At 38.1% G+C, this 24,451-nt stretch overlaps 1 protein-coding gene across 1 annotated transcript in view; it reads left to right on the plus strand.

Moving 5' to 3' along the window:
• The first annotated feature begins 2,923 nt into the window (after positions 1–2,923).
• Positions 2,924–24,451, plus strand: part of FAM199X (family with sequence similarity 199, X-linked) — a 28,368-nt gene continuing 6,840 nt past the window's right edge. Inside the window, exons 1-5 of the mRNA XM_079910104.1 lie at positions 2,924–3,465; positions 11,236–11,455; positions 21,330–21,479; positions 21,866–22,027; positions 23,117–23,383. Coding sequence (XP_079766230.1) covers positions 3,269–3,465; positions 11,236–11,455; positions 21,330–21,479; positions 21,866–22,027; positions 23,117–23,383 — 996 coding nt within the window. The 5' untranslated portion in view covers positions 2,924–3,268. The remainder of the gene's footprint in view (positions 3,466–11,235; positions 11,456–21,329; positions 21,480–21,865; positions 22,028–23,116; positions 23,384–24,451) is intronic.

The raw sequence follows: 24,451 nt of genomic DNA on the forward strand, positions 1-24,451 counted from the left end.
CTGCTTCCACCACTCTTGGACTGTTGTATCATGATTCTGAATCCTAATTGAGTCTCCACACTGAAATCTCTACTTTAAACGAAACTTCCAATTTTAATGAATTCTATCCTTACCTCTTCCCTCTGAGACACTGCCAAATCTTTGTGGAATAGATGTGCTCCCTTGCTGTGATAAGTAATATCCTCAAGCTTTGTTTTTCAGGTTGTGTTGGTGATATTTGGGGAGCTGATTATATATATATATATATATAAAATATATATTATTATTTAATATATATAGATGTAGATATAGATGTAAATACATACACACTCATACGTTGCATCCATCAATCACATGAAAAAATTATAAGGGTTAGATCATAGATCATTGGGTCAAGTTCAATATTTTTCTATCCAATAATAACTACAACGATAAAGATTGGTTGGCAATTCTCAATCCTGTTCAGTCTCTCACAACCCTCTTGCAGTTCATCAACTATCTGGGTACTAAGTTATGCATCTGAGGAAGGTAGATCACTCCAGAGTTTCCTTCCAGGCCCAGACCCTCAAAGAAGGTAGGGAACTAATACATACATATTAGAATTATTCCATTCCATTATAATGGAAGGGAGGGACGAATTGGGTAAATGCATTCAGACTAGGTACACCCAAGGGACAAACCAAACAAATTGAAGTGGGGCAAGAAGGGAGGATGCACAACAGTTATCAACTCCTAGTGGCTAAGAGCATAGTAAAGATGTATTAGTACATAATTACCACGTATTTAAGTAAACATTACACACAGTGCGCATACTCTATGTACTGTCATTATATCACTGTTTCTCAGCTGAAAATTATATTCAAGGGAACTCTTAAAAGAAAAACATTCTCTCAGACCCAATCATTTATGTAAATTCTTTTTATACTACTATTTCTTAAATATAAACAAACAAAACTAAATATGAACTCTGCTGTTCATAAAGCTATTATACAAATTCAACACCAAAGTAAATTTACAAACTATGCACAAATAAAAAATAATGTTCATTTAATGTGATACATGATGTTTGCTGAGACAAAACTGCCCTTAGAAACCTGAACATACTACTGACTGGCCAGTGTGTGCTCTTGACCTTCAGCATGCTTGTATGTCTTGTGAGGACTCTCCTTTCCCATCACTTTCCTCTCGCAAACTACTGGAAAATCTTCATTTGTACAGTAAGCCATGAAGTAGGAGGTTCACCTCACTTATTTTCTCACTAGCTTATGACAAAGTAGTATTACCTTGTGCCAACTTGATTTTAAAAACAGACCCAAATACATGTCCAAATTATGTGGCAGCTGTTATCATTCAGTCATCCAGGTACTCCAGAATATGCTTGAAACTGGATGTAAAAGTAAGACATACTTGTAGAAAAACTCAGACTGTCATTGGATTCCAGTTTGAAAAACACTGTCCTATTAAAGTATGTGTACAAAATATATGTTTAAATTAGGCTATTTTGTTAGCTTCTTATTAAGACTTTCTGGTGCTATTACCTGAGTACCTACATTATAATGCAGCACTTGACTCTTGCTTCATTTGGACAATCAAGTCTCTTGTTTGTGGGGACTAAGCTATGGGCCATTCTATCTCACTAGTCCCAGGCCCCTGAGAATGGGTGCATTGGGACCGCAGTTCAAACCATCATCACTCTCACCTCTACAATCTCTAAATTAAGTTAAAGAAGACACACATACTCAACAGTTGGGTAAACAAATAACTGAAGCAAGATGTAAATTTTAAGGAGTGGTTGAGGAGTTGTTTTCATTATAAGTTGCATTGGTAGGACAAGGCACCGAGTTTAAGACTGTTTGGGGCTCGGGTGAAAACTCCCCACTTCTCCAACCCCCTTTCTCCTTCCCTTCCTCCTGCATTCTTTCACTGTTCCTCTTCTTTCCACCTACTTTAGTTCTATGCTTCCCTCAAAGTTCATTGTGATGTTTTCCCGTGAAGCTAAATATATTTTTTATTGAGAGATTATGTCCTTATCATTTTATATTAAAATGTTCTTCCTTTTATGAAATAGTAGGTAGTTTTAAAAATTGTCTTTGTTTGGCAAAATAAGTAATTGGCAATGTTGTGTTTTCCTCTATTTTTAAAAATTTACACGTCCAAGATCTGGAACCACTGTCTAGAAAACAGAGAAAAGGGAAACAGGTAGGAAGAAAGAAAAGCATGTAAGTTGATTTAAGTTGAACAAGTTTAGCGCCATAATATATCTTCTACGGGAGCATTGGCAGAAATACCTAAGTCTCATTTGGGAGTCAGGGAAGGCTTCACAGAGGAGGTAACGTTTGAGCTGGGCTTTAAGGATTAGCAGTGGAGAAACAGCAGGGCATTCCAAGCAGAATGCATAATGCGTGCAAGAGCACAGAGCACAAAAGAACACTACGTGTCCAGCAACTCTAAGTAGCCTGGTGGCTGTTGCGCAGTTCTGGGGTTAGGTGATCAAGGGTGAAGCAGGGACTATTTCTTCCTACTTGGCCCACTTCCCCTGCAGGTCATTGCACAGTGCTGGGCACACACACTTCAGGAGCTCAATAATTACTTGTTGAATTGGGACAGGGTGATCGAGTGTGCTGGGAACCAGAGCCTCCGGATTCTTTCTCACGCACCGCAGTGTGACCTTGGCCAAGTCCCTTTTCTCAGGACTGCGGCTTGCTGCTTAGTAATCAGCCGAGGGTGAGAAAGCGGAGGAGGAGGTTGGCCTGAAGCGCCTGGCCTTTCCAGCGTCTGGAATCCCTGATTCGACGCGTGAAGGGCAGGGCGGGGCGGGGCGGAGCCGGAGGCGCGGGCTGCGGCGGGCGGAGATTCAGTTCCTCCTCCGCGCCAGCAGGGGGCAAAGGGAGCGGCTTCCCGCCGCCTTTCCCTTCCCTGCGGGTGTCGGGCAGACTGCTGCAGTTGCGAGCGGCGAGCGCAGTGGGCGGGCCGGGTGGTGGCGGCGGCGGCGCTGCACTGACTGGGTTGGGCCGGGCAGCAGCGGCAGCGGCAGCGGCAGCGACGGCTGAGGTGGTTGCAGAGACCACTGAGGCGCTGAGTGGCCGGCAGGCGCCTGTAGCTTCGAGCAGCCCCTTCGTGCCGCCCGGCAGTCCCCGGGCAGCGGTGGGCCGCGGTGCGCAGCCTGCCAGGGAGCTGCGGCGGGCACACCCCGGCGGCGGCGACAGCGGACAGGTTAGAGTGGGGGCAGGGACGGTCGCGGGAGCAGCTGGGGGCCGGAGAGGGAGCCCGAGCCAGGCCATCTCCAACCATGTCCGACGAAGCGTCAGCCACCACTTCGTACGAGAAGTTTCTAACCCCTGAGGAGCCCTTCCCGCTTCTGGGACCCCCTCGCGGGGTGGGCACCTGCCCGAGCGAGGAGCCGGGCTGCCTGGACATCAGCGACTTCGGCTGCCAGCTCTCGTCTTGCCATCGCACGGATCCGCTCCACCGCTTCCACACCAACAGGTACAAACCTCCGCTGAGGGCAGGGGCAGACTGCCCACACCCCTGCTTCCAGCCGGAGAACGCCGGGTTCCCCCCATTCTGGCCCTCCGCCTCGGGTCTGCGTTTCCAGTCGCCCCCTCCCCCACCTTCCTCCGCCCAGCGCTCATTCCCGGGCTCCTTCCCTCTTCCCCTCCCCATTTCACCCCTGTCCTCCGATTTTCTTTTTGGCCGGCATTTTACTCTCTCTCTTTTCCCCCATTCATCTTCTGACCCAGCGACTCCTCCCTTCCCCCTCCCGCCCCATCTGTACCCTGCGAATCCCAAGCCCCAACCCTTGATTCTTAGATGCTTCCCTGTTTTCATTCACCCTCAAAAGTTTAACCCCTTCCATTTCCGGTACAATCCAATCCTCCATAGAGAGGATTTCCGATGGATCAAAATCAAAAGTCGATCTTTTTGAAAGGTGGCACTTTAAAAGCTAGAATCTTCCTTTTCCCAATTTTTAACCTGTCTCATAGCCCTATTTTCACCCCCCAACCCCCCATTTTTTTAGTGAAGCTCTAGGAAACCAGGCGATTCTTCTTTTTTTTCTTTGCTCTATGAACTCTTTGCCCTAGCGCTTTAGGCCCTGCCAAAATGTATAAGCTTAAATCTGGAAGATTCCTTCCTGAAGCACATCCTTTGGTTTGCTCCCCCAGTGGAAGGATGCAGCGAAGCTTAGGATGGGCTTGCTTATACAAATTTATTCAGAGGGTGCATCCCCTAACTGGATTTATTGGAAGGTAGAATGTTCTGGAGAATTCTCTCATGCAGGCATTTGTGTTATATCAAATGTGGGGGATTTGAAGATGTTTTACACATACCCCAACCTATAACATAGGTGCATATTATATGTATATGTGTGTATACACACACACACACACACACACACAGAGGCCTGGGGGGGTGGAGAACAAGGGAGGAGAGAGAGAGAGAGGGATTCAGCTATGGAAAATACTGGAGTTGAATTAAGGAGTCTAGTTCTGATTTCTGGTCCACTTTACAATATGAACACGAACAAATCCTTCCACATTTTAATGACTTTTGCATGCTCCCCCCCAACCCCTTAAATCAATCTACAGAGTTACTAACCTTCTACCAAGTACAAGGAATATATAAAATATGATTCTTACCTAAAAGAAAGTTATAGTCTGGAAACAAGGTGTTACGATTAAATAATCATACAGAACATCGCTATAACACGTGTGAAAAGAAAACGGTAGTAAACTTGTTACAACTGTTCCAAGTCCTCATTGCAAAAATGAGGAAACTGAGGCCCAGAGAGAAAAGACTGTGCCCAAGTTAATAAAACCGAGTCAGGCAAAGCCAGGATTACTCCTTCGGAGCCAGTGATGAAACTTGGAACAGAACTAATGGCTCTAGTGTTATAAATGGTTGTTATGGTTTCTTAGACTAACTCACAGAAACCCATGATGTGACTATAGCATGAATGTAACATATTTATGAAATCAAGTGTGCTTAGAATTGTTTGCATTGGAAAATAAGGTAAAAGAATACTTATGCACATATTTGATGTTTTAAGTTTTGCAGCACTGGAATAAATCATATACACGGGAAAGTTAAATGATCTCAGAATTAGCCTGCTCTAATCATGAGGGCAAGGGAGTGGGGACAGAGGCTGAGGGTAAGTGCTGCCAAAATGTGTGGGGGTGATGGGGAGTGAAGCATGGTGAATAATACATTTCTTACAGCTTGTTCTGTTCTTTCTCCTCCTCCCAATTTTATCCTTGTGTTTTTCTACCCCTTGTCTTACAGACCTTGGTAGGGTCAACGTTGTTTTCCAGCATGAGGTGGTGAAGATAGAGGGGGAGGTTCTTGTTCAGCCCCTGTTTTCCCAAGTCAAGCATTTTTTCTAGTTACTGCCTGCTTTTTTAAACCCCCCTCTCCTACCCTACTTTTCACAAGGCTTGGAATGGTAGCAGGTCTAGTGTATCTTGCTCTGTACCCTCCTCAGCGGAGATGAGGGGAAGCGGAATTAGCAATTCTTACAGCAGGTGATGTTTCTGCCCTAGGCTACCTTGCTTTTTAAATCTTTTCTCCTTCTGGAACGTTCTGCCTTCTTACCCGCTCCTCAGGATGGCGTTTGAGAGGACCATATGCTTCCAGTCATTTCTTTTCAGGGAGAAGAAAACAGCTAAATCATGTATGTGGGCAAAGTTTAGTTTAGGGAGTTCTTTTATTTTGGAGTTGTATGGGTCACAGCACATTCACCAATTCAAGCAACAATCCAAAACAGAAATCAGATCTGAATCATTGAGTTCTGATATCGTGCCTTGGGTTTAATCATTATAAAACAAGTTTCATTGAAAATAGAAAGCTTGTCAATGGGTAGGTACTTGATTTACCTTTATTTTGCTTCTTCCTTGTTACCTGATAACAAAACTATGGAGATTGTTTAAATAATGCTGTTGATAAGGGCCTTATGATGATGATGATTTTGTGTCTGCTCTGGGGTATCTATGCAGTCTTCGTTAATCAAGAGAGCCAAGGCACTATTACTTATGATTCCTAAGTTTGAATGTTCGTTGCGTTTAGAGTCACCTGTGACTTAGATTGGTGTGTCACTGGTCTAGGTTCAGTGGAAAATAAATTACATGAACATAGCCAGCTTCCTGAGAATTCACTTTTCTAGGAGTATCTTTTAGGATTTTATGACCAAGTTGGGTTTGTCTAGAATTTGGGGGGAATAAAATAAACGTCAGTAAGCCAAAAAAACTTAAAACTTATTTCATTTTTAATTGAAATATCAATATGGAATATATATATAGTTTTAAGGCTTTTTTTTAGTTTGGGGGACAGGATTTTTCTGGTGTAATTGTGGGTTTTCTCTTAGCATTTGTCCACGGTAACTTCCACTGTCATCAAAAAAGGATATCATTTAGCAAATTGAAAAAAATATAATGATATTGGTAGGTCCTATAATTAAGTTGCGAGATGAAGGAGGTTAGTGTGAACTAATCAGTGTGTTATTCTCTTCCTCTTTCAGGAGTGCATCAGTACTTTGACATTGAACAATTGTGAAAAGCATGTGGGAGGACAGTGCCTCACTTTTGTATACCCTATTGGCAGGATACAAAATGAACTATGTATTGTATAAAGCAGTTACTCAGTTCTGTGATTTCAGAGCCCCATTTTCAATCACCATTAACTAGAAAAAGCCCAAGACTACCGTGTGCCTTTTGTTCTACCCACAGTTTTCCTGTCTTGTTAGAGAATTAGAGGTGCAGAAGAGTTGTGAGTACAGGTGGGAGAATCACGTTTCATGAAGTGAGATATATTACAGAGGCAGGAGGAATTTGGTTTGGGGCTTGTTGTGACAAATTGAGAATGGGGATCAGGCTTTGGGAAGTATTTAGGCTAGAAATGTCGATTTCTAGAACAGAGATTCCAGTAGTGTGATAGGAGTGGAACTGTGGGGTTACAGAGGCTGAGAGAATAGAAGACACTTTTCAATAAATTTAGCAGGGAAAGGAAGGAGAGATGTGGTAATTTGAAAAAAAAAAAGTGAAGGTTTCTTCATTTGTTTTTTGCCTTGTTTATTTATTTATTTTCCAAGAACAGATGTTTTAGCTCCTTAGAAGCAGCCCACAGGAAAGAGAGAAATTGAAAATACAGGATCAGGTGGGATGACAGGAGATGGATGGGATTAACTCAGAAGGCCAAATGGAAAAATTAGCCTTAGAAATGACATGGAATGTTGTTTACTTCCCAGACTGTAGAGGGGGTAGGAGGGATGGGTAAGGATCCCAAGACAATGGAGGTCGCTGGGAGGAGAGTTGGAAATTTGAATGAGTAAGTAGGGGGGTTGTGTCATCTGCTCTAACTTGGGACCTTGATGGCCTGTTGGGCTCCAGAGGAGTAGCAGAAGTCAGGGTGGCTGTATGGGGATTCTGGCAGGGAGTCAGTGATGAATACAAAGAGGACTGTTAACTGAGAATAAATGGCATGGATTTGGAATGGCTTTCATCAACTTGACAGTAGGACTGTATTCCACAGTGCTCATTGCCTGGATTCTTATCCTGAGAGGTAATAGGTCTACCTGAGAGAGAAAGGGCTGCAGAAGAATGTATGTGGTGCACATGCTTTTCTTAATTTTAGAAAAATACCACTGAAAGCCCTTCATCTGTGTATTCTTGCTGAAAAGCCTTGCAGATAAATGTTCTTGGCTTTTTATTTTTAATTAAAATTTGGGCAGCAAGCCTAGTTATTGAGTTAAACCCCATTTCATGGATTCTTTTCAACATTTCTTTTAAAATATGGAGAAAGTCTCCTTTGTGAATAATTGCATGGTTATAGCTAGGATCTTAGTGTTAGGTAGTTTTCTCTTAGTGGAATAAGATGTAAGGGCTTTGTAAATTTGAAGAGTTCAGTGCTGAGCACACGTACACAGTGCTCTTCCATTACACATTTGAAACCAACAGAACAGTCTAAAAGCATCTCTTAAATTTCTATTATAAAAGTTCATTATAGAAAATTGTCGGCATATACGAAACTATAAAGACCACTTATGATCCTTTTCACTAAAGATAACAGCTGTCAACATTTTGATGTTGTTAACCGTTTTTGTTTTTGTTTTTTGGCTGTGCCACATCGCTAGCAGGATCTTAGTTCCCTGACCAGGGATTAAACCCCCACCCCCGGAGTGGAAGCACCGAGTCCTAACCACTGGACCGCCAGGGAATTCCCTGTTGTTACTTTTAATGTTATTTCTTTGTACATACATAATTTTAAAAATCAGGATCCGGCTATATATATAATTTGTGACTAGGTTATTTGCAGTTACATTTTATTTTCTTTTTCAATAAATAGCCTGAAAATATGATTTTTAATGATTTTTAAAACACCATTATTCAGATATAGAGATATCATTTAATTATTCCCAGTGTTTTGGGGGCATTTGTTTTTCCTTTTTTTGCTATTGTAATATTGTTTGGACATGTTTGTATATACATCTTTTTTCCAAAATTCTATTTGGGGAAAGGAATAGATTCTTAGCAAGGCAATTACTGAGTCCAAAGGAATGAACCTTTTTAAAGCTCTTTGTATATACACTACCAAATTGCTTTTCAGAAAGATTATGCCAGTGCCAATTTAACATTCCCACCAGCAGTGGATGAAAGTACTTCCTACTTGGTTTTTATCTACCTTGTCTTAAAATAATATTTGCATATTAGAAGATAATAGAATTTTTAAAAAACTCAAAGTACTAGTTTTCTATTTTGTAAATGATTGTTTCAAGTATGAGACCAATTTCCTTGCCACTGTTAATTTAAAAAAAAAAAGAAAAGAACAAGGAGCTAAGGCTTCTAAGAATACCCAGAACCTTGCAATATCTGTTATAAAGTTATAGATCTGGAAAACTGAGGAACATCCTGATTTTGCCCTAAGGTAAGAGCACAAAACCAAGCAAATTCCTGACTCCCTTGTCAGTGATGTAATGATTAGGTTATTAAATATGGCTTAGTTTTTAAAAAAGAGTCATTATTACTCATGAAGGGAAACACATTTCTACTAAGTTTTCGAAGCTAAAAAGAAATTCTTATTAAAAACAATTATCTAACAGCTTTTCCTAGTACACATGACACAGTGCTTTGGCACATTGAAGATGCTGACTAAATGTTTGTTGAGTGTGTGAAAGGACAGAACTTTCACTGTAATTGTCATTCACAGCTTTCTATTGCCTTATTGCATGACTGAGGCAATTTGGTTAATTCTACCAGGTTTGTTGATTTTTAAAAAATGAGGATACTGCTTACCTAGCAATCACGTGATGAAACTAGGTAATGTTACAAGGTATTCTAGGATTCTTAGGTGAGTTTTAGGTTTTTGCCTATTTATAAAAGTTTGTTGACTTCTGCTTTTATATTACTGAACTATAATAGTTTAGAGTGTGTGTGTGTTTCAGTACTTTAAAATACTTTACCTTTAGTACAAAGGAAAAGGTGCCATAAAATTGTCAGGATGCCCAAATTTTGTAAATCAAGAACTTTGGAATTAAGATTAGCTATATAAAATAAGAGGGGAAGTTTAAAAAATGAACACACGATTCAGGAAAAAACTGGATTTAATGAAAGGTGAGAAACAACCTAATGATAGGTAATAACAAGCTTTTATTCAGGAAGTCATTATTTTAGTACCTTATTAGTATCAGATATACTAAATCATGTCTTAAGGGTTAATTTCCCTAGGCTACTGCCAAAGCAATGAAGATTATCTCATTAATAATATAAAGCTAGTGGAAATTTATAAGAGAAAACAGATTTGTAGATTTCAAGATAAAAAAATTTAAAAAAAATATAACCCTGCAACAAATAATACAGACAAAATGTTAATATCCTTAACATATAAAGAACTCTAACAAAATCAACAAGGAAAATATTAACACCTAGTAAAATGCTGTAGCAAAATAGCTAATAATTATTTTTAATTTTGCTCTTGCCAGTAATCAAAGAAATAAAAATTGATATAAAAATGTTTTTCTCCTAACAGCTAGGTAAAATTTTTAAAAATGAAAATTTCGGTGCTGTTAAGGTTGTGGTGAAATGAGCACTTTTATGGACTGCTTTGGGGAGGGCAAATTAGTGCAGCCTTTTCGGAAAAGGCACTTGGCTAAGTATACTGTCACCCTTAGAAGTGTTCATATTCTTTGACTCAGTAATTTCCTTTCAAATAATCTATGTTGAGAGATTATATATATTTATATAAATAATTATAAACAAAACGGTTTCATCTCAGTATTATTTGTAATACCAAAAAAAGAATTGGAAACAGCCTGAGTACCTATTATTGAAGGAATAATGTTAAATAAATTATGATACATTGAATCAGTGGAATATTATATAGGCATTAAAATGTTTTCAAGTAATATAGTTGGGTAAATGTTCAGTATATAATGTTAAGTGAATAAAAGTAGGATACTAATATCTATCTACACACACGCACACACACACAATGCTGATTCTGTAAAAATGTACATATTCTTGTAGAAAAAAGTGCCAAAACATTATGGATCATTTATTGTTAGTTAGTGGAATTATTGGTCATTTTAGTCTTATTCATCACTCCTTTCTTGTTCCAGCATCTTTGCAATGATCCTGTATATCATTGATATGTAAAAGTTATTTAAATATAAGAAACACTTTGAGCTTCTACCTGTGTACTTTGTTGGTGCTTTTCTCTGCCCTGCACTGGCTACTCTCTTCCTTTAATAATAATAGCTGCCATGTATTGAGCACATTTTATGTCTGCTGAGTGCTCTGTATGCATTCTCATATAATGTAAATAGTAACCGCGTTTTAAAGATGATGACCCAGACTTGGGGAGGATTTGTTTCGCTTCAGATCAAACAGCAGGCAAGTGACAGAGCAAGAATTTGAACTCAGTCCGGCTCCAGTCAGACCGATAGGAAAGTAGAGAATAGTGTATTGAACCCCATATACCCATCATGCAGCTTCAACAATTACATATGGCAGTGTGCTTTATCTATACCCCGACTCATTCCTCAACCCCTTCCTTATAATTTTGAGACAAATATCAGACATATTCATTCATAAATATTTTAGTATGTATCTTTAAAAGATAAGAGCTCTTTTGAAAATAATCACAATATCATTATCGTATCTAAAAATATGCTCATATTCCTCATAAATGTAATAATCGTATCCTATTTGTATCTTAAAATTGTGTGGGTTCTGTAGTTTCTGTTGTGATTTCTTTTGTGTTGTTTTTAAGGTGGAACTTAACTTCCTGTGGAACAAGTGTGGCCAGCTCAGAATGCAGTGAGGAGCTGTTTTCATCAGTTTCTGTTGGAGATCAAGATGATTGCTATTCCCTATTAGATGATCAGGACTTCACGTCTTTTGATTTATTCCCTGAGGGGAGTGTCTGCAGTGATGTCTCTTCTTCTATTAGCACATACTGGGATTGGTCAGATAGCGAATTTGAATGGCAGGTAGGATTTTTTTTCTTATATTGCCATCATTACTCCATAAGTAGAAGTATGAATTTCTGTTTTGGTATTTTCATCTCTACCTCAAAGTAAATTTCTCCAATGTTTATTCAGTCCTGGAGATTCTCTGACAGCATTAAGAATTAGAAGAAATATGTATCCTTTATTTTTGCTAACGTACCTTTTAGGCGTCTCACGCTACAGATACCTTTTGTACATTTTCATGTAATTTAATTGTATAATGTTCCTATTATTATATATCATTAGTACCTTTGTGTGCATTAATCCAAGCAAATTTTCTCTTTACTGATAAATGGCCTTCATGTCCTTATAGGCACAATACCTTTACATCAAGGTCACGTTATATATCTAAGATCACAAACCACTGCATAATACATAATTTTTCATTGTTATTAGGAATATAATTTCTCATTTTGTATTCTCTTCATATGTAGAGTTGTTTTTCACCTAACAATGTTTTTTCTTCTGTGGCACATATACCACATAAAATGGCTTTGTGGCAAATTGCACTCATCATAAGGCAGCATTTCCAAACAGTCTTTCAGAAAATGTAGATCATGTTATGGCAACATCCGTTTTCTGATTGTAAAACACAATAACGTTTGAAGAAGCGTTCCTTGCATACAGCAACTGTTATATTCAACAAATACTTGAATATCTACTATGTTTGAAAGCCATCTAAATACTTGAAGTTGTTTTCCAAAGGATGAATCAAACATTTTATTTCAAAAAAATTTTTTTTGATTTTTTATTTATTTATTTTTTTGCAGTACGCGGGCCTCTCACTGTTGTGGCCTCTCCACAACAGTTGCGGAGCACAGGCTCAGCGGCTATGGCTCACGGGCCCAGCCGCTCCTCGGCACGTGGGATCTTCCCGGACCGGGGCACAAACGCGTGTCCCCTGCATCGGCAGGCGGACTCTCAACCACTGCGCCACCAGGGAAGCCCTATTTCAAACAATTTTTATTAAAATATCAAATAATACCAAATAGCATAAAATTAAAAATAAGTCTCCAAGTCCCACTCTTCTGTGGTTACCACTGATAAGAGCTTGTGCAGATACAAGTGTGCTTGCACAGCGTTAAAAACACACAGAGGGACTTCCCTGGTGGTCCAGAGGTTAAGACTCTGCGCTTCCACTGCAGGGGCCACAGGTTCGATCCCTGTTCGGGGAAATAAGATCCCGCATACTGCTTGGTGAGGGCACCCCCCACCAAAAAAAAAAAAAAAAGACACACAAAAATGGGATCACACTTCAGCCACTGTTTGGCCCTCTGCTTTTTTCAACTACCTGTACTATGTCTCATTCTTTTTGGTAACTGCATCATAATTTAATCAGTTCCCTAATGATGAATGTTTAGGTTGGTTTCAGTTTTTTCTTGTTATAAACAATGCTATACTGAAAATTAAGAGGTTTTTAAAGAGGAAAATATAATCCACAGCCCCTCTGTTTTTAAATTTTATTTTATTCCAAATGCTTCTATTTCATATACAGTTGTAAATATGATTTGGATAAAAATTTTTAAAAATTGAGATAAAATATACCATTTTAATAATTCTAACATGTATAATTCAGAGATTTTTAATATATTCACAGTGTTGTGCAGCCATCACCACTATCTAATTCCAGGACATTTCTATCACTCCAAAAGAAACCAATGCCTGTTAGTAGATAGTCCCAATTTCCCCCTGCCCCCATCACCTGGCAACCACTAATCTACTTTCTCTATGAATTTACCTATCTGGATATTTAATATAAATGTGCTCATATAATATGTGGACTTTTGTGTCTGGGGTCTTTCACTTAGCATAATGTTTTCAAGGTTCATCCATGTTATAGCATATAGTATTTCATTCCTGTCTTAAGTCAGCTCGAGCTGCTGTAACAAATACCATAGACTGGGTGGCTTAAACAACAAACACTTATTTCTCACAGTTCTGGAGCCTGAAAGTCCAAGATCAGAATGCCGTCATGGACAGGTTCTGGTGAGCACCCTCTTCCTGGTTTGCAGATGATTGCCTTTTGCTGTATCCTCACATAGAGGTGGAAGAGAGAGATAGCTCTGGTCTCTTGGTCCTCTTATAAGGTCACCAATCCCATCACACAGGCTCCACCCTCATGACCTCATATAAACCTAATTACCTCCCAAAGCCCCACCTCCAAATATCATCATGTTGGGGATTAGGACTTCAAGATATGGATTTGGGGGGTGACAAACATTTAGTCCATAACAGTTCCTTTTTATGGCTGAATATTCCATTTTATGGATACCTAACATTTTGTTTATTCATTCATCAACTGATGGATTGTTTCCACTTTGGGGCTGTTATAAATAATACTGCTATGATCATTCAGGTACAAGTTTTTATATGGATGTATATTTTTAATTCTCTTGGATATACACTGGAAGTTGCTGGGTCATGTGATAACTTTATGTTTAACTTTTTGGGGAACTGCCAAAATGTTTTCCAAAGTGGCTGTACCATTGTACATTTTCACTAGCAATACATGAAAGTTCCAGTTTCTCCACATCCTTTCTAACACTTGGTATCGTCTGTCTTTTTTATTATAGTCATCCTACTGTGTGTAAAGTGGTATCTCATTGTGGTTTTGATTTGCATTTCCCTAATGGCTAATGATGAAGAGCATCTTTTCATGTCTTATTGGCCATTCGTATATCTTCTTCAGGGAAAATGTCTATTCAGATCCTTTGCCCATTTTTAAATTGCATTGTCTTTTATTGTTGAATTGTAAGAGTACTTTATATGTGATGGCTACTAGGCTCTTATATACATGATTTGCAAAAATATTTCCCATTCTGTAGGTTGTCTTTTCATTTGATATAGTGTCCTTTAATACACAAAAGTTTAAATTTTATAGAAGTCTAATTTATTTTTTCTTAGAGTTCTGTTCTTCTGATGTCATATTTTAAAAACCATTGCTTATTCCAAGGTCATGCAGATTTTTCATCTTTTTCCTTCTTAGAATTTTAGAGCTTTAGTTCCTACATTTAGATCTTTGATCCTTTTGAGTTACTTTTTATATATGGCATAAGGTAGGACTTCCAAGTTCATTCTTTTGCATGTAGATATCCAGTTGTCCCAGCACCAGTTGTTGAAAAGACTAATTTTTTCCTTATCTAATGGTCTTGGTACCCTTGTGGAAATGAATTGGTCATAGATGTTTATAGGTTTAGTTCTGGACTCTCGATTCTATTCCATTGATACATATATCTATCCTTATGCCAGGATATCCTTATCCTTATGTTTTGATTACTCTAGCTTTGTAATAAGGTTTGAAATCAAGAAGTGTGAGTTCTCCCACTTTGTTCTTCTTTATCAACGTTTAGGATCAGGTTGTCCATTTCTGCAAAAAGGGAAGTTGGAATTTTGATAGGGATTTCATTGAATCTGTAGATCAATTTGGGGAATGTTACTGTCTTAACAGTATTATTAAATATTTCAGTCCATGAACATGGGCTGGAATGTGTTTAAGCCTTCTTTAATTTCTTTCAATGATGTTTTATAGTTTTCTGTGTTTAAGTTTTATAGTTCCTTGGTTCAGTTTATTCCTAAACATTTTATTCTTTTGATACAGTTGTAAACGAAATTGTTTTCTTAATTTCATTGTTTGGATTATTCATTGCTAGTGTATAGGAATACAGTTGAGTTTCGTATATTGATTTTGTACCTGCAACTTTGCTGTACTTATGTATTAGTTTTAATAGTTCTCTTTTTCTGTGTGGATTCTCTAGGGTTTTCTATATTTAAATCATGTCATCTGTGAATAGAGATGGTTTTCCTTCTTCATTTCCAATCTGGATAGTTTTTTTTTTTTTCTTGCTTAATTGCCCTGGCTAGATCTCCAGTACAGTGTTGAATAGAAGTGGCAAAAGCAGGCATCCTTGTTTTTTTTCCTGATCTTAGGGGAGAAGCTTTCAGTCTTTCACCTTTGAGTATGTTAGCTGTAGGTTTTTCACAAATGTCCTTTATTACCGTATTGAAGCATTTCTCTTTTATTCCTAGTTTGTTCAGTGTTTTTATCTGAAAGGGTGTTAGATTTTTTTGTTTGTTTTTTGTTTTGTTTTGTTTTTGTTTTGCTGTACGCGGGCCTCTCACTGCTGTGGCCTCTCCCATTGTGGAGCACAGGCTCTGGATGCGCAGGCTCAGCGGCCATGGCTCACGGGCCCAGCCGCTCCGCGGCATGTGGGATCCTCCCAGACCGGGGCACGAACCCACGTCCCCTGCACTGGCAGGACTGTCAACCACTGCGCCACCAGGGAGGCCCCTACATTGATTTTTGTATGATGACTCACCCTTGCATTCCTAGAAGTAATCCTAATTGGTCATGGTATATAATCCTTTTAATTTGCTGCTGGATTTGGTTTGCTAGTATTTTGTTGAGGACTTCTGCATCGGTTTTCATAAACGTTATTGGTCTGTAGTTTTCCTTTCTTGTGATGTCTTTGTATCACTTTGGCCTCATAGAATGAGTTGGGCAGTGTTCCCTTCTGGATAAGATACTATAATAAAATTCTCATTTAACATATAAACTTCTTCATGATCTGCAAATTATTCACTTAATGACTACATAATAGTCCTGGTACTCTAGTATGTCAGAACTTATGAAACCATTCCACTATTTACCTCTGTTTCAGTTTTTTTTTCTACTATAGATAACACAGCAGTGAGCATCTTTGTGTGGGTACTTTTTTTATTTTTCAGTGCCTCGTTTTTAAAAAAAATTTATTGAAGTATAGTTGATTTACAATGTTGTATTAATGTCTTATGTACAGCAAAGTGACTTGGTTATACATATATATATATATATATATATTCTTTTTCATCTTCTTTTCCATTATGGTTTATTACAGGATATTGAATATAGTTCCCTGTGCTATACAGTAGGACCTTGTTGTTTATCCATCCTATATATAATAGTTTGCATCTGCTAATCCCAAGCTCCCATTCCTTCCCTTCCCTACTTCCCAGTGCCTCATTTTTTTAAAGTGCACACTTTGTATTGAAAATAAGACCACAAGGATTCTTAACACAGTATAAGCAAATGGAGTTCTGATAATTCTGATAAATATTTTTTCTGCTTATTTCATGTGACTTAATTTAGAGTTATCATCCATAATGTTGCAAAATGGCAGGCGCTTTTTAATTTTAATTGCTGACTTCTTCACTCATTTTATGAGTAGAGTGGAAAACTATCCCCGACCACTCACTGTTAATGCACATGACTGACAACACTGAAACAAAAATAAGGCCTGCCTTAGTAATGTGTTTTCCACTTCTGAAATTGGAGTGTAGGTACTCTGTTACCATGGATATTTGCTGTTTAAATATGCTGAAAGGTTTAAAATGCTCTCTTGTCTTTGTGGGATCTCATAATCATGAACAGTAAATTACCCCAGAAGATAATTACAAATTATGTATTAGGATTAATGTAGGCTAAAAATCATTGACTGTAGTTTAAAAATTCGTATTACCTCTGTTGTGATTAAAATCTGCATCTGTTTAAATCTTTCTTTTAGACAGATGTTTCAGTTACTACTAAAGTAAATATAAATGATTCATAGATTCTCTGGGAAGAGAAATGCTAACTGCTTGGCAAGGCAGGATTTTAACCTTAGAATGAAGTAGCATTTTAGCATTTGAAGTAGCATGAAAACATCTTGCCTTGTTGATAGTTTTCTTTGCTTGCAGTCCTTTTACTATTAAAGATATATTTGACTAGTCTTAGAACTTGAGAAATTATTTTATTGTTGAGCAGGAAAGCATAGAAAATTTAAAGAGTGAGTAATTCAGCTGTCATGCTTGAAACCTAGAGGTACAGTTTGAAATTGCACATCAGCTGTTAAAGAAATGAGCTTACTCATAAAATTTTGCTGCATACTGCAGAAAATATGGCAGAGGTTTGATTTAATTCTCCTTACTTGTCACAATTACTGATTCTAATATAGATATACCAAATATTGTTGTCCATGAAAAATACGAGATGAGAATTATTAAGCATTTTTATCCTGAAATATATTATCAGTTATAAAATGGAAAATTGCTGGTCTAATAAATACACAGGAGCACATACAGTTAATTCTCCTGTATATCTGCAGCTCTAATCCCCTATCTCCAATTGACTACTTGACATTTCCAGTTGAATGACCTTATTATTTAATGCTAGCCCATTATCTGATGCTGAGTCCTTGATCAGTGATGCAACTTCCAATTACAGTGTTTCCATGGGGGGAAAAAAAAGACTCTGCTTTGTGACATGTCTTACAGTGTATTGTAAAATGATTATTGTCATTTCAAAGGACACTTGTACTTGCTTTTCTCATTATCACTGCAAACTCTCCATATCCCAAATTGCATTCTTCTCTCATTCCAAACTACCTGCAGGGCAGGACAGCCTGACATAGTCGAAAGCACTGGACTTGTGTCCTTCTTTGGATGGTGCCACTAACCGTATGACCCTCCCTGGATATCATTTTTCCCTTATTTGTACAATGAGGTGTAGGACTAGAAGATCTATATAACATTACTTCAGGTCTCTTGCCATAAAAAATGAGGTCTTTAAGGGTTGTATGTTAACCAGGGTGGGTTGTATGACCATGAAATGTTGCCAGTTTTCTTCTGGTCTCACATATGGCCATTTGACTATTATCCTTATCCATTCAGTTATCAAATAGTCTTATAAATTGTATTTCATTTGAAAATTTCCCTATCTGCTCCCATTTTTCTTTCCATTTTTGCTTATCTTAGTCCAGGCCCAGATCACAAGAAAAGAGCTTCCTAATTCCAGTCTTTCCTCTATTTTGTCCCCATACTGCTTTTTAACTCATCTTCCCTCAAGACCAATTTCATCATTACTACTTCTACTTAGAAATGTTATTGGTCTACTTCTTCATATCATATAACAGCTCTAGTTCGTCTGTTAAACTTTCAAATCCCTAGCACTGATTTTCTGTTTTAATTATATTGGTCTCCTTAACCTCATCCTGTGTTTTTTTCTTCCACCTATGGTTTTATTAACTTATTCTCCTTACCTGAATACCTTTTCCTTTTCCCCATGCTGTCATTCCAAGAGACTACCTTGTGAAATTTAACCCAGCCACTTTAGCAACATGAGATATTCTCTGAGGGTTTATGCTCCTTTTTAAAAAGGGTTTAAAACCATGGCAAGGTATAGAAAAAGGGACATACTGCGATTTATTGAGTATCACCCATGTGCCAGACATGTTACCTTTTGTAAATCTCTCAACAGTCCTTTGAGATGGATGACAGTAACCATAACTTACTGAAGACCCTGAAGCTCAAAGAAGGGAACTAACCTACACAAGATCACATGACTAGTGAGCAGTGGGGCTGGGATTTGATTTGAACTCTGTTTGGGGTCTTTTAACCTCTCCCCAGAAAAAAATGGCCAAAGAACCATTAATTGCCTATCTTTTTCCACCCACCCCCCCAACAAACATGTAAACATAATTAAAGGCACAAATTAGGGGGCTTCCCTGGTGGCGCAGTGGTTGAGAGTCCGCCTGCTGATGCAGGGGACACGGGTTCGTGCCCCGGTCCGGGAGGATCCCACATGCCGTGGAGCGGCTGGGCCCGTGAGCCATGGCTGCTGAGCCTGCGCGTCCAGAGCCTGTGCTCCGCAACGGAAGAGGCTGCAACAGTGAGAGGCCCGTGTACCGCAAAAAAAAAAAAAAATAGGCACAAATTAAAATGCTTAACATACAGTCTGGCACTTAGCAGATATAGGCTACAGGTGAATTCTTTTCTTAAGTTTTGAGAGTATAGATACTTTGAGGGTTCCTTTCTCTACCTAATTTATCAAAGGAGCTTGAAGTAGGGGAGGCCTTTCATCTGACAAGGAGCATCTCATTTTGTTTTAGGAACCCCAGGGAGATCTTTAACATAGTAATGTTGTGATTTGAAGTTTTTCAAAGGGAAAATAGCAAAATGTTTTACTGACGTTAAAGGCTGAAAAAGAGATGGCCTTCATGTGTGCATTCAGCAATCATTCTTTCATTACACTGACTAGATAACATTTGAGCTAAGGGTGAACAAGAAGTGTTAGTTAGTGAGATTTTAAAGGAAGTCATACAGATTGTTGGATGTCACTTATATGCTTAGATTCATCAATGACAGTCAAAGTGAAAATGTGGTTTTTAAGAGTAATAGCTAACTTGGATAACTTCATTCTAAACATCATGGTCACCTTGCGTAGTGATCAACCCCCTTTTTGTGGCTTCACTCATCTCTTCTATGCAATTGACTCCCCAGTGCCTGCCCCCTTGTAGTTCTCTAAGCTTTAATCTTGTAGCTTCAACTCACGCTAGGTATTTCCATTGATGACTTGTCATCTCAGACATGCGTTTGTTATTTGCTATATTTATATTATAGCACAAAAATTATATGTTTGTGCTATTGTATTATCTTTCCAATTAGCATATAAAGTTCTTATGTAAGGACCATGACTTAGGCTCCTTTGGATTCCCTGTACCTGTTACAGTGCTGTGGGTACAATAGGAGGCCAAACACATGTGATTGCAGTAATCTGCATGGATAAAGTGGCTTTTCTTTTTGGTAACTTCAAAAGCCTAGTAATCACCTAGAGTTCAGATATAATTGCAAAGTCTGTAGAACCAAAACAACAAAAAGGTGCTGTTTTGTACATTGTAAAAATGAAAACATTATTTTTTTTTAATTTTTATTTTTTTGTGGTATGTGGGCCTCTCACTGTTGTGGCCTCTCCCATTGCGGAGCACAGGCTCCGGACACGCAGGCTCAGCAGCCACGGCTCACGGGCCTAGCGGCTCCGTGGCATGTGGGATCTTCCCGGACTGGGGCACGAACCCGTGTCCCCTGCATCGGCAGGCGGACTCTCAACCACTGCGCCACCGGGGAAGCCCGAAAACATCATTTTTGAAGATTGTTATGTACTCATTGTAGAAGAAAATATTTTATCTTTCTGAAAAATGACTTAAACACATTTATTTAAAATTAAATCCATTCTGACTTTTGGAGGTGATGGATATGTTTATTACCTTGATTGTGATGATGCTTTCATGGGTGTATGCATATGTCCAAAGTCATCAAATTGTATATATGAAATATGTACAGTTCTTTGTATATCAGTTATAGCTCAACAAAGCTGTTAAAAGATTAAATCCATTCTAACTGATTTTTAATAGGCAGTATAAAATTATAGCACATATTTTTGCTGATTTGATTTTCTGTGTGTTAGGCTTCTTGCTTTCTCCTTTGTCTACACGTTGTCTCTTGCCATTTTTTTCCAATTTTTCTTTTATAATACTTCTGGTCTTTAAAGTATTTTTCTTTATATTAACAACATATTTTAAATTAGTTTAATTGTCTCGAGGTTATGAATACAGACATGAGGACAAGGGCCATGATTTGTCTTTATATTGGCAGTATGTCTAGCACAGTGTCTGGCAAAGAGCCAGGTGGTGGCAGATCACTCAGGTCTCTTGAGATGGAGTCTACTGCTCCTTATTCATTATGCTGTGTGGGTCCTAGCCTACATTCACATTATGAATTTAAAACCTTAATGATGATTGACTCTCAAGTTAGCATTTTAACAAGCCTTGATTGTGACTTTAAGCTTTTGGAAAATATCTCTCATTGAATAAGTGACTGTATATACAAAGAGTATGTTGATGTTGCTGCTTTGTCTAAAATAGGAGTGGATCAGAGTTAATGTCTTCTGATTCTGTATTTGTCATTAGTCTTTTATTAAAGTCATTTTTAATCAATACAAAACATGTGGCATTTACATTTTTTAAAATTTTTCTTTCCCTGCCCCCTTCTCCTTATTTTTATAAAGTTACCAGGCAGTGACATTGCCAGTGGGAGTGATGTACTTTCTGATGTCATACCCAGTATTCCAAGTTCACCTTGCCTGCTTCCTAAAAAGAAAAACAAGCACCTGAATTTAGATGAACTTCCTTGGAGTGCAATGACAAATGATGAACAGGTAGCGATCTCAACATTCTTAATTAAAAGCATATATGTGGGGGACTTCCCTGGTGGTCCAGTGGTTAAGATTCCGTGCTTCCAATGCAGGGTATGTGGGTTTGATCCCTGGTCGGGGAACTAAGATCCCACATGCTGCCTGGTATGGCCAAAAAACAAACAAACAAACAAAAAACACATATATGTGAAGCTTGATTTATTGCCTATTTAAAGCTACTGGATAAATGTGGATTGCTTAGTAAATATGAATTTGAGTTCTAACTAATTGCTTTGCGGGGAACAAATATAATATTAAGTGCTTCTGATATTTAAAACATTAAAAATTACACACTAAAAGATCAGAGGTTTTGGCATTGATCTTGTTTATTGTAATTTTTCATCATTTAGGTGGAATATATTGAGTATCTGAGTCGTAAAGTCAGTACTGAGATGGGTCTTCGGGAGCAACTTGATATTATTAAAATAATTGATCCTTCTGCTCAAATATCCCCTACAGACAGTGAGTTTATTATTGAACTTAACTGTCTCACAGATGAAAAACTGAAGCAGGTATGTAAAGAAAATACAGATTGTACGGCTATTGAAAATACCATTGTTTTATAGCATGTATACTTGAATAGTCATATGTAAATACATAAATAATTAAGGTCAAAATCACTGCTATGAAATGTGATATTAGAACATGTGGTTTTAAGAGGTTTCATGTACATCTTACCTGGCTGTACCTTTCTGGGACCATGTGGATCTAGAACCTGCTTTTTAGTTATGCAGGTTTTGAAACCTAATTTCACAATTTTAGGGGTGGTTAGGCTAAATTATAGATTTATTCTAACTCAGTTTACAGAAGACCAATTGACAGAATCAAAATATTGATTATTGAGAGCTGTACTTGAGTGAACACCTGAGCTGGGGGATTTGAATAGTCTTATGCAGTAATTGAGCCTGGCTAGGGTAAAACAATGAATTTTCCTTCTCCTATTCTGAGGTACACATTTCTGGTAACTTCTAAATATAGGCTTTACTTCTCTTTCTCTGATACATAGCTGAATGAGTACTTATGTTCTACTTTTTATTTTTTTGCATTTATCATGATTTATGAAAAATTTCTCTCAGTATTTCTCTCAACAGACATACTATAATTTTCTACATTCCAGCCCATTTTTCATTAGTATGGTAAATTGATGCCTTGCATTTGAAGACAGGTACTGTGGGCCCCTAGCTAAGATCTAGGAAACACTCTAATCTTAGATATAATCAGCAGCTTACTTAAATCATCTTAAGGTGCAACCTTTAAAAAATGCCTACTCTTATGCATTTTATTTTATTGTTAGTTTCTATTTCTGAGTGTTATTTTCTTATAATCCTAAATTCTATAGGCTAGTAGCCTTCCATTTACTGATTATATTTTATATGCTTTTAAAAATCTAACTCCATAATATCTATTCTAGAATTTTAAACATTGTCAATTTTTCTGGTACTTGTTTCTACATTTAGAGATTTCTTTTGTCTTTATATTCTACCTGTGTGCATCTGTAGCACATTTGACAATTTTAAGTACAATATTCTTCTTTTCTCCATTATTCTGAAGGCAGAATGTCGAGGAACAGCAGTAACCAATTTTTGTCTGTCTGTTCCAAGGTCAGAAACTATATCAAGGAGCATAGCCCTCGCCTACGGCCTGCAAGAGAGGCCTGGAAGAGAAGCAACTTTAGTTGCGCAAGCACCAGTGGAGTGAGCGGTGCCAGTGCCAGTGCCAGCAGCAGCAGTGCCAGCATGGTCAGTTCTGCAAGCAGCAGTGGGTCCAGTGTTGGAAACTCTGCTTCAAACTCCAGTGCCAACATGAGTCGAGCACACAGTGACAGCAACTTGTCTGCAAGTGCAGCAGAGCGGATTCGGGATTCAAAAGTAAAACGTCTAATCAATACAAAACTTTACCTTTCAATATTAACATTAGTATTCCTTCATATAAATTTCTTGAAGAGTTATAATTATCCTGCTGTATAGATGCCTGTGGGTTTTGGTTTTAATTGAACAAGCAGGATTCTCTCCTATTGATCAAAGCCCTCTAGGCTGAGTGCTTTGAAATGCTGTTTTAACCCACAGCCGTATTACCTTCAATTTTATCTGATTTTTATGTCTGTTTTAAGTAAGATAAATTGATGGAAATAATGAGTGAGTCTCAAGATTGCAATACTGACTGCAGCTTACTACTAAGCGGATCTTACTATGTTGCTGATGTTGCTGTCTATTAGCTCCTAAAAATGTTCTGTATGTTTTTTGTGTGTGTTAAATGTTTTCTTAATGTTTTAATCTTGAATGTTTCTTCTTAGCTCTTTTTAAAATGTAATCATGCTTTCTCTAATTTCTGTCTACTCTTCTGACAGTTGAAAAAATTCTGTATAATATTATTGGGCACATAAATAAGAAGTTTAAATGTGTACAGAATGGTTCTGTGATGCTTAGCAGGGGAGTTCGGTTCCTTGCAGTGGCGACAGTGTGGAGCCAACTTATGGATGATAAGGGTTTCTCTATAACTCTGGGAACCCAGTGGTGACAAGGATACACAGTGATTTCTTCCCTGATTCTTACCAAAGTAGCAGAAACATAGCCAGCTTTGTTGGTTGCCACGTGTTTTCTTTGGATATGTGGTCATTCCTTTTTGGCATCAGTTTGCCAGTGACAAGGAATAGAGTACCCACTGGGTTTCTAATGGACTTTTAAGCTGGTATTTGCTTAATACGAAAAAGACATGGTTCTTTCCCAGCCATTGTAAAATTGCTAGTGCTTTTGGATGAAAGGCACCTTAAAAGCATAAGCATTAGAGATTTTGACAATGTTCTCTATATTTGTATTCAGTATTGTTCACTACATGTTTCCTCTGCACTGACACCAGTGTGCCTTAATTTGATATAAAAAAGTCTTAGAAATGATTGGTTGTCCATAACTAGTCAAATGATAAGTTTCAACCCTTCC

This window comes from Stenella coeruleoalba, assembly GCF_951394435.1.
Source record: "Stenella coeruleoalba genome assembly, chromosome: X".
In the NCBI taxonomy this organism is placed as follows: domain Eukaryota; kingdom Metazoa; phylum Chordata; class Mammalia; order Artiodactyla; family Delphinidae; genus Stenella; species Stenella coeruleoalba.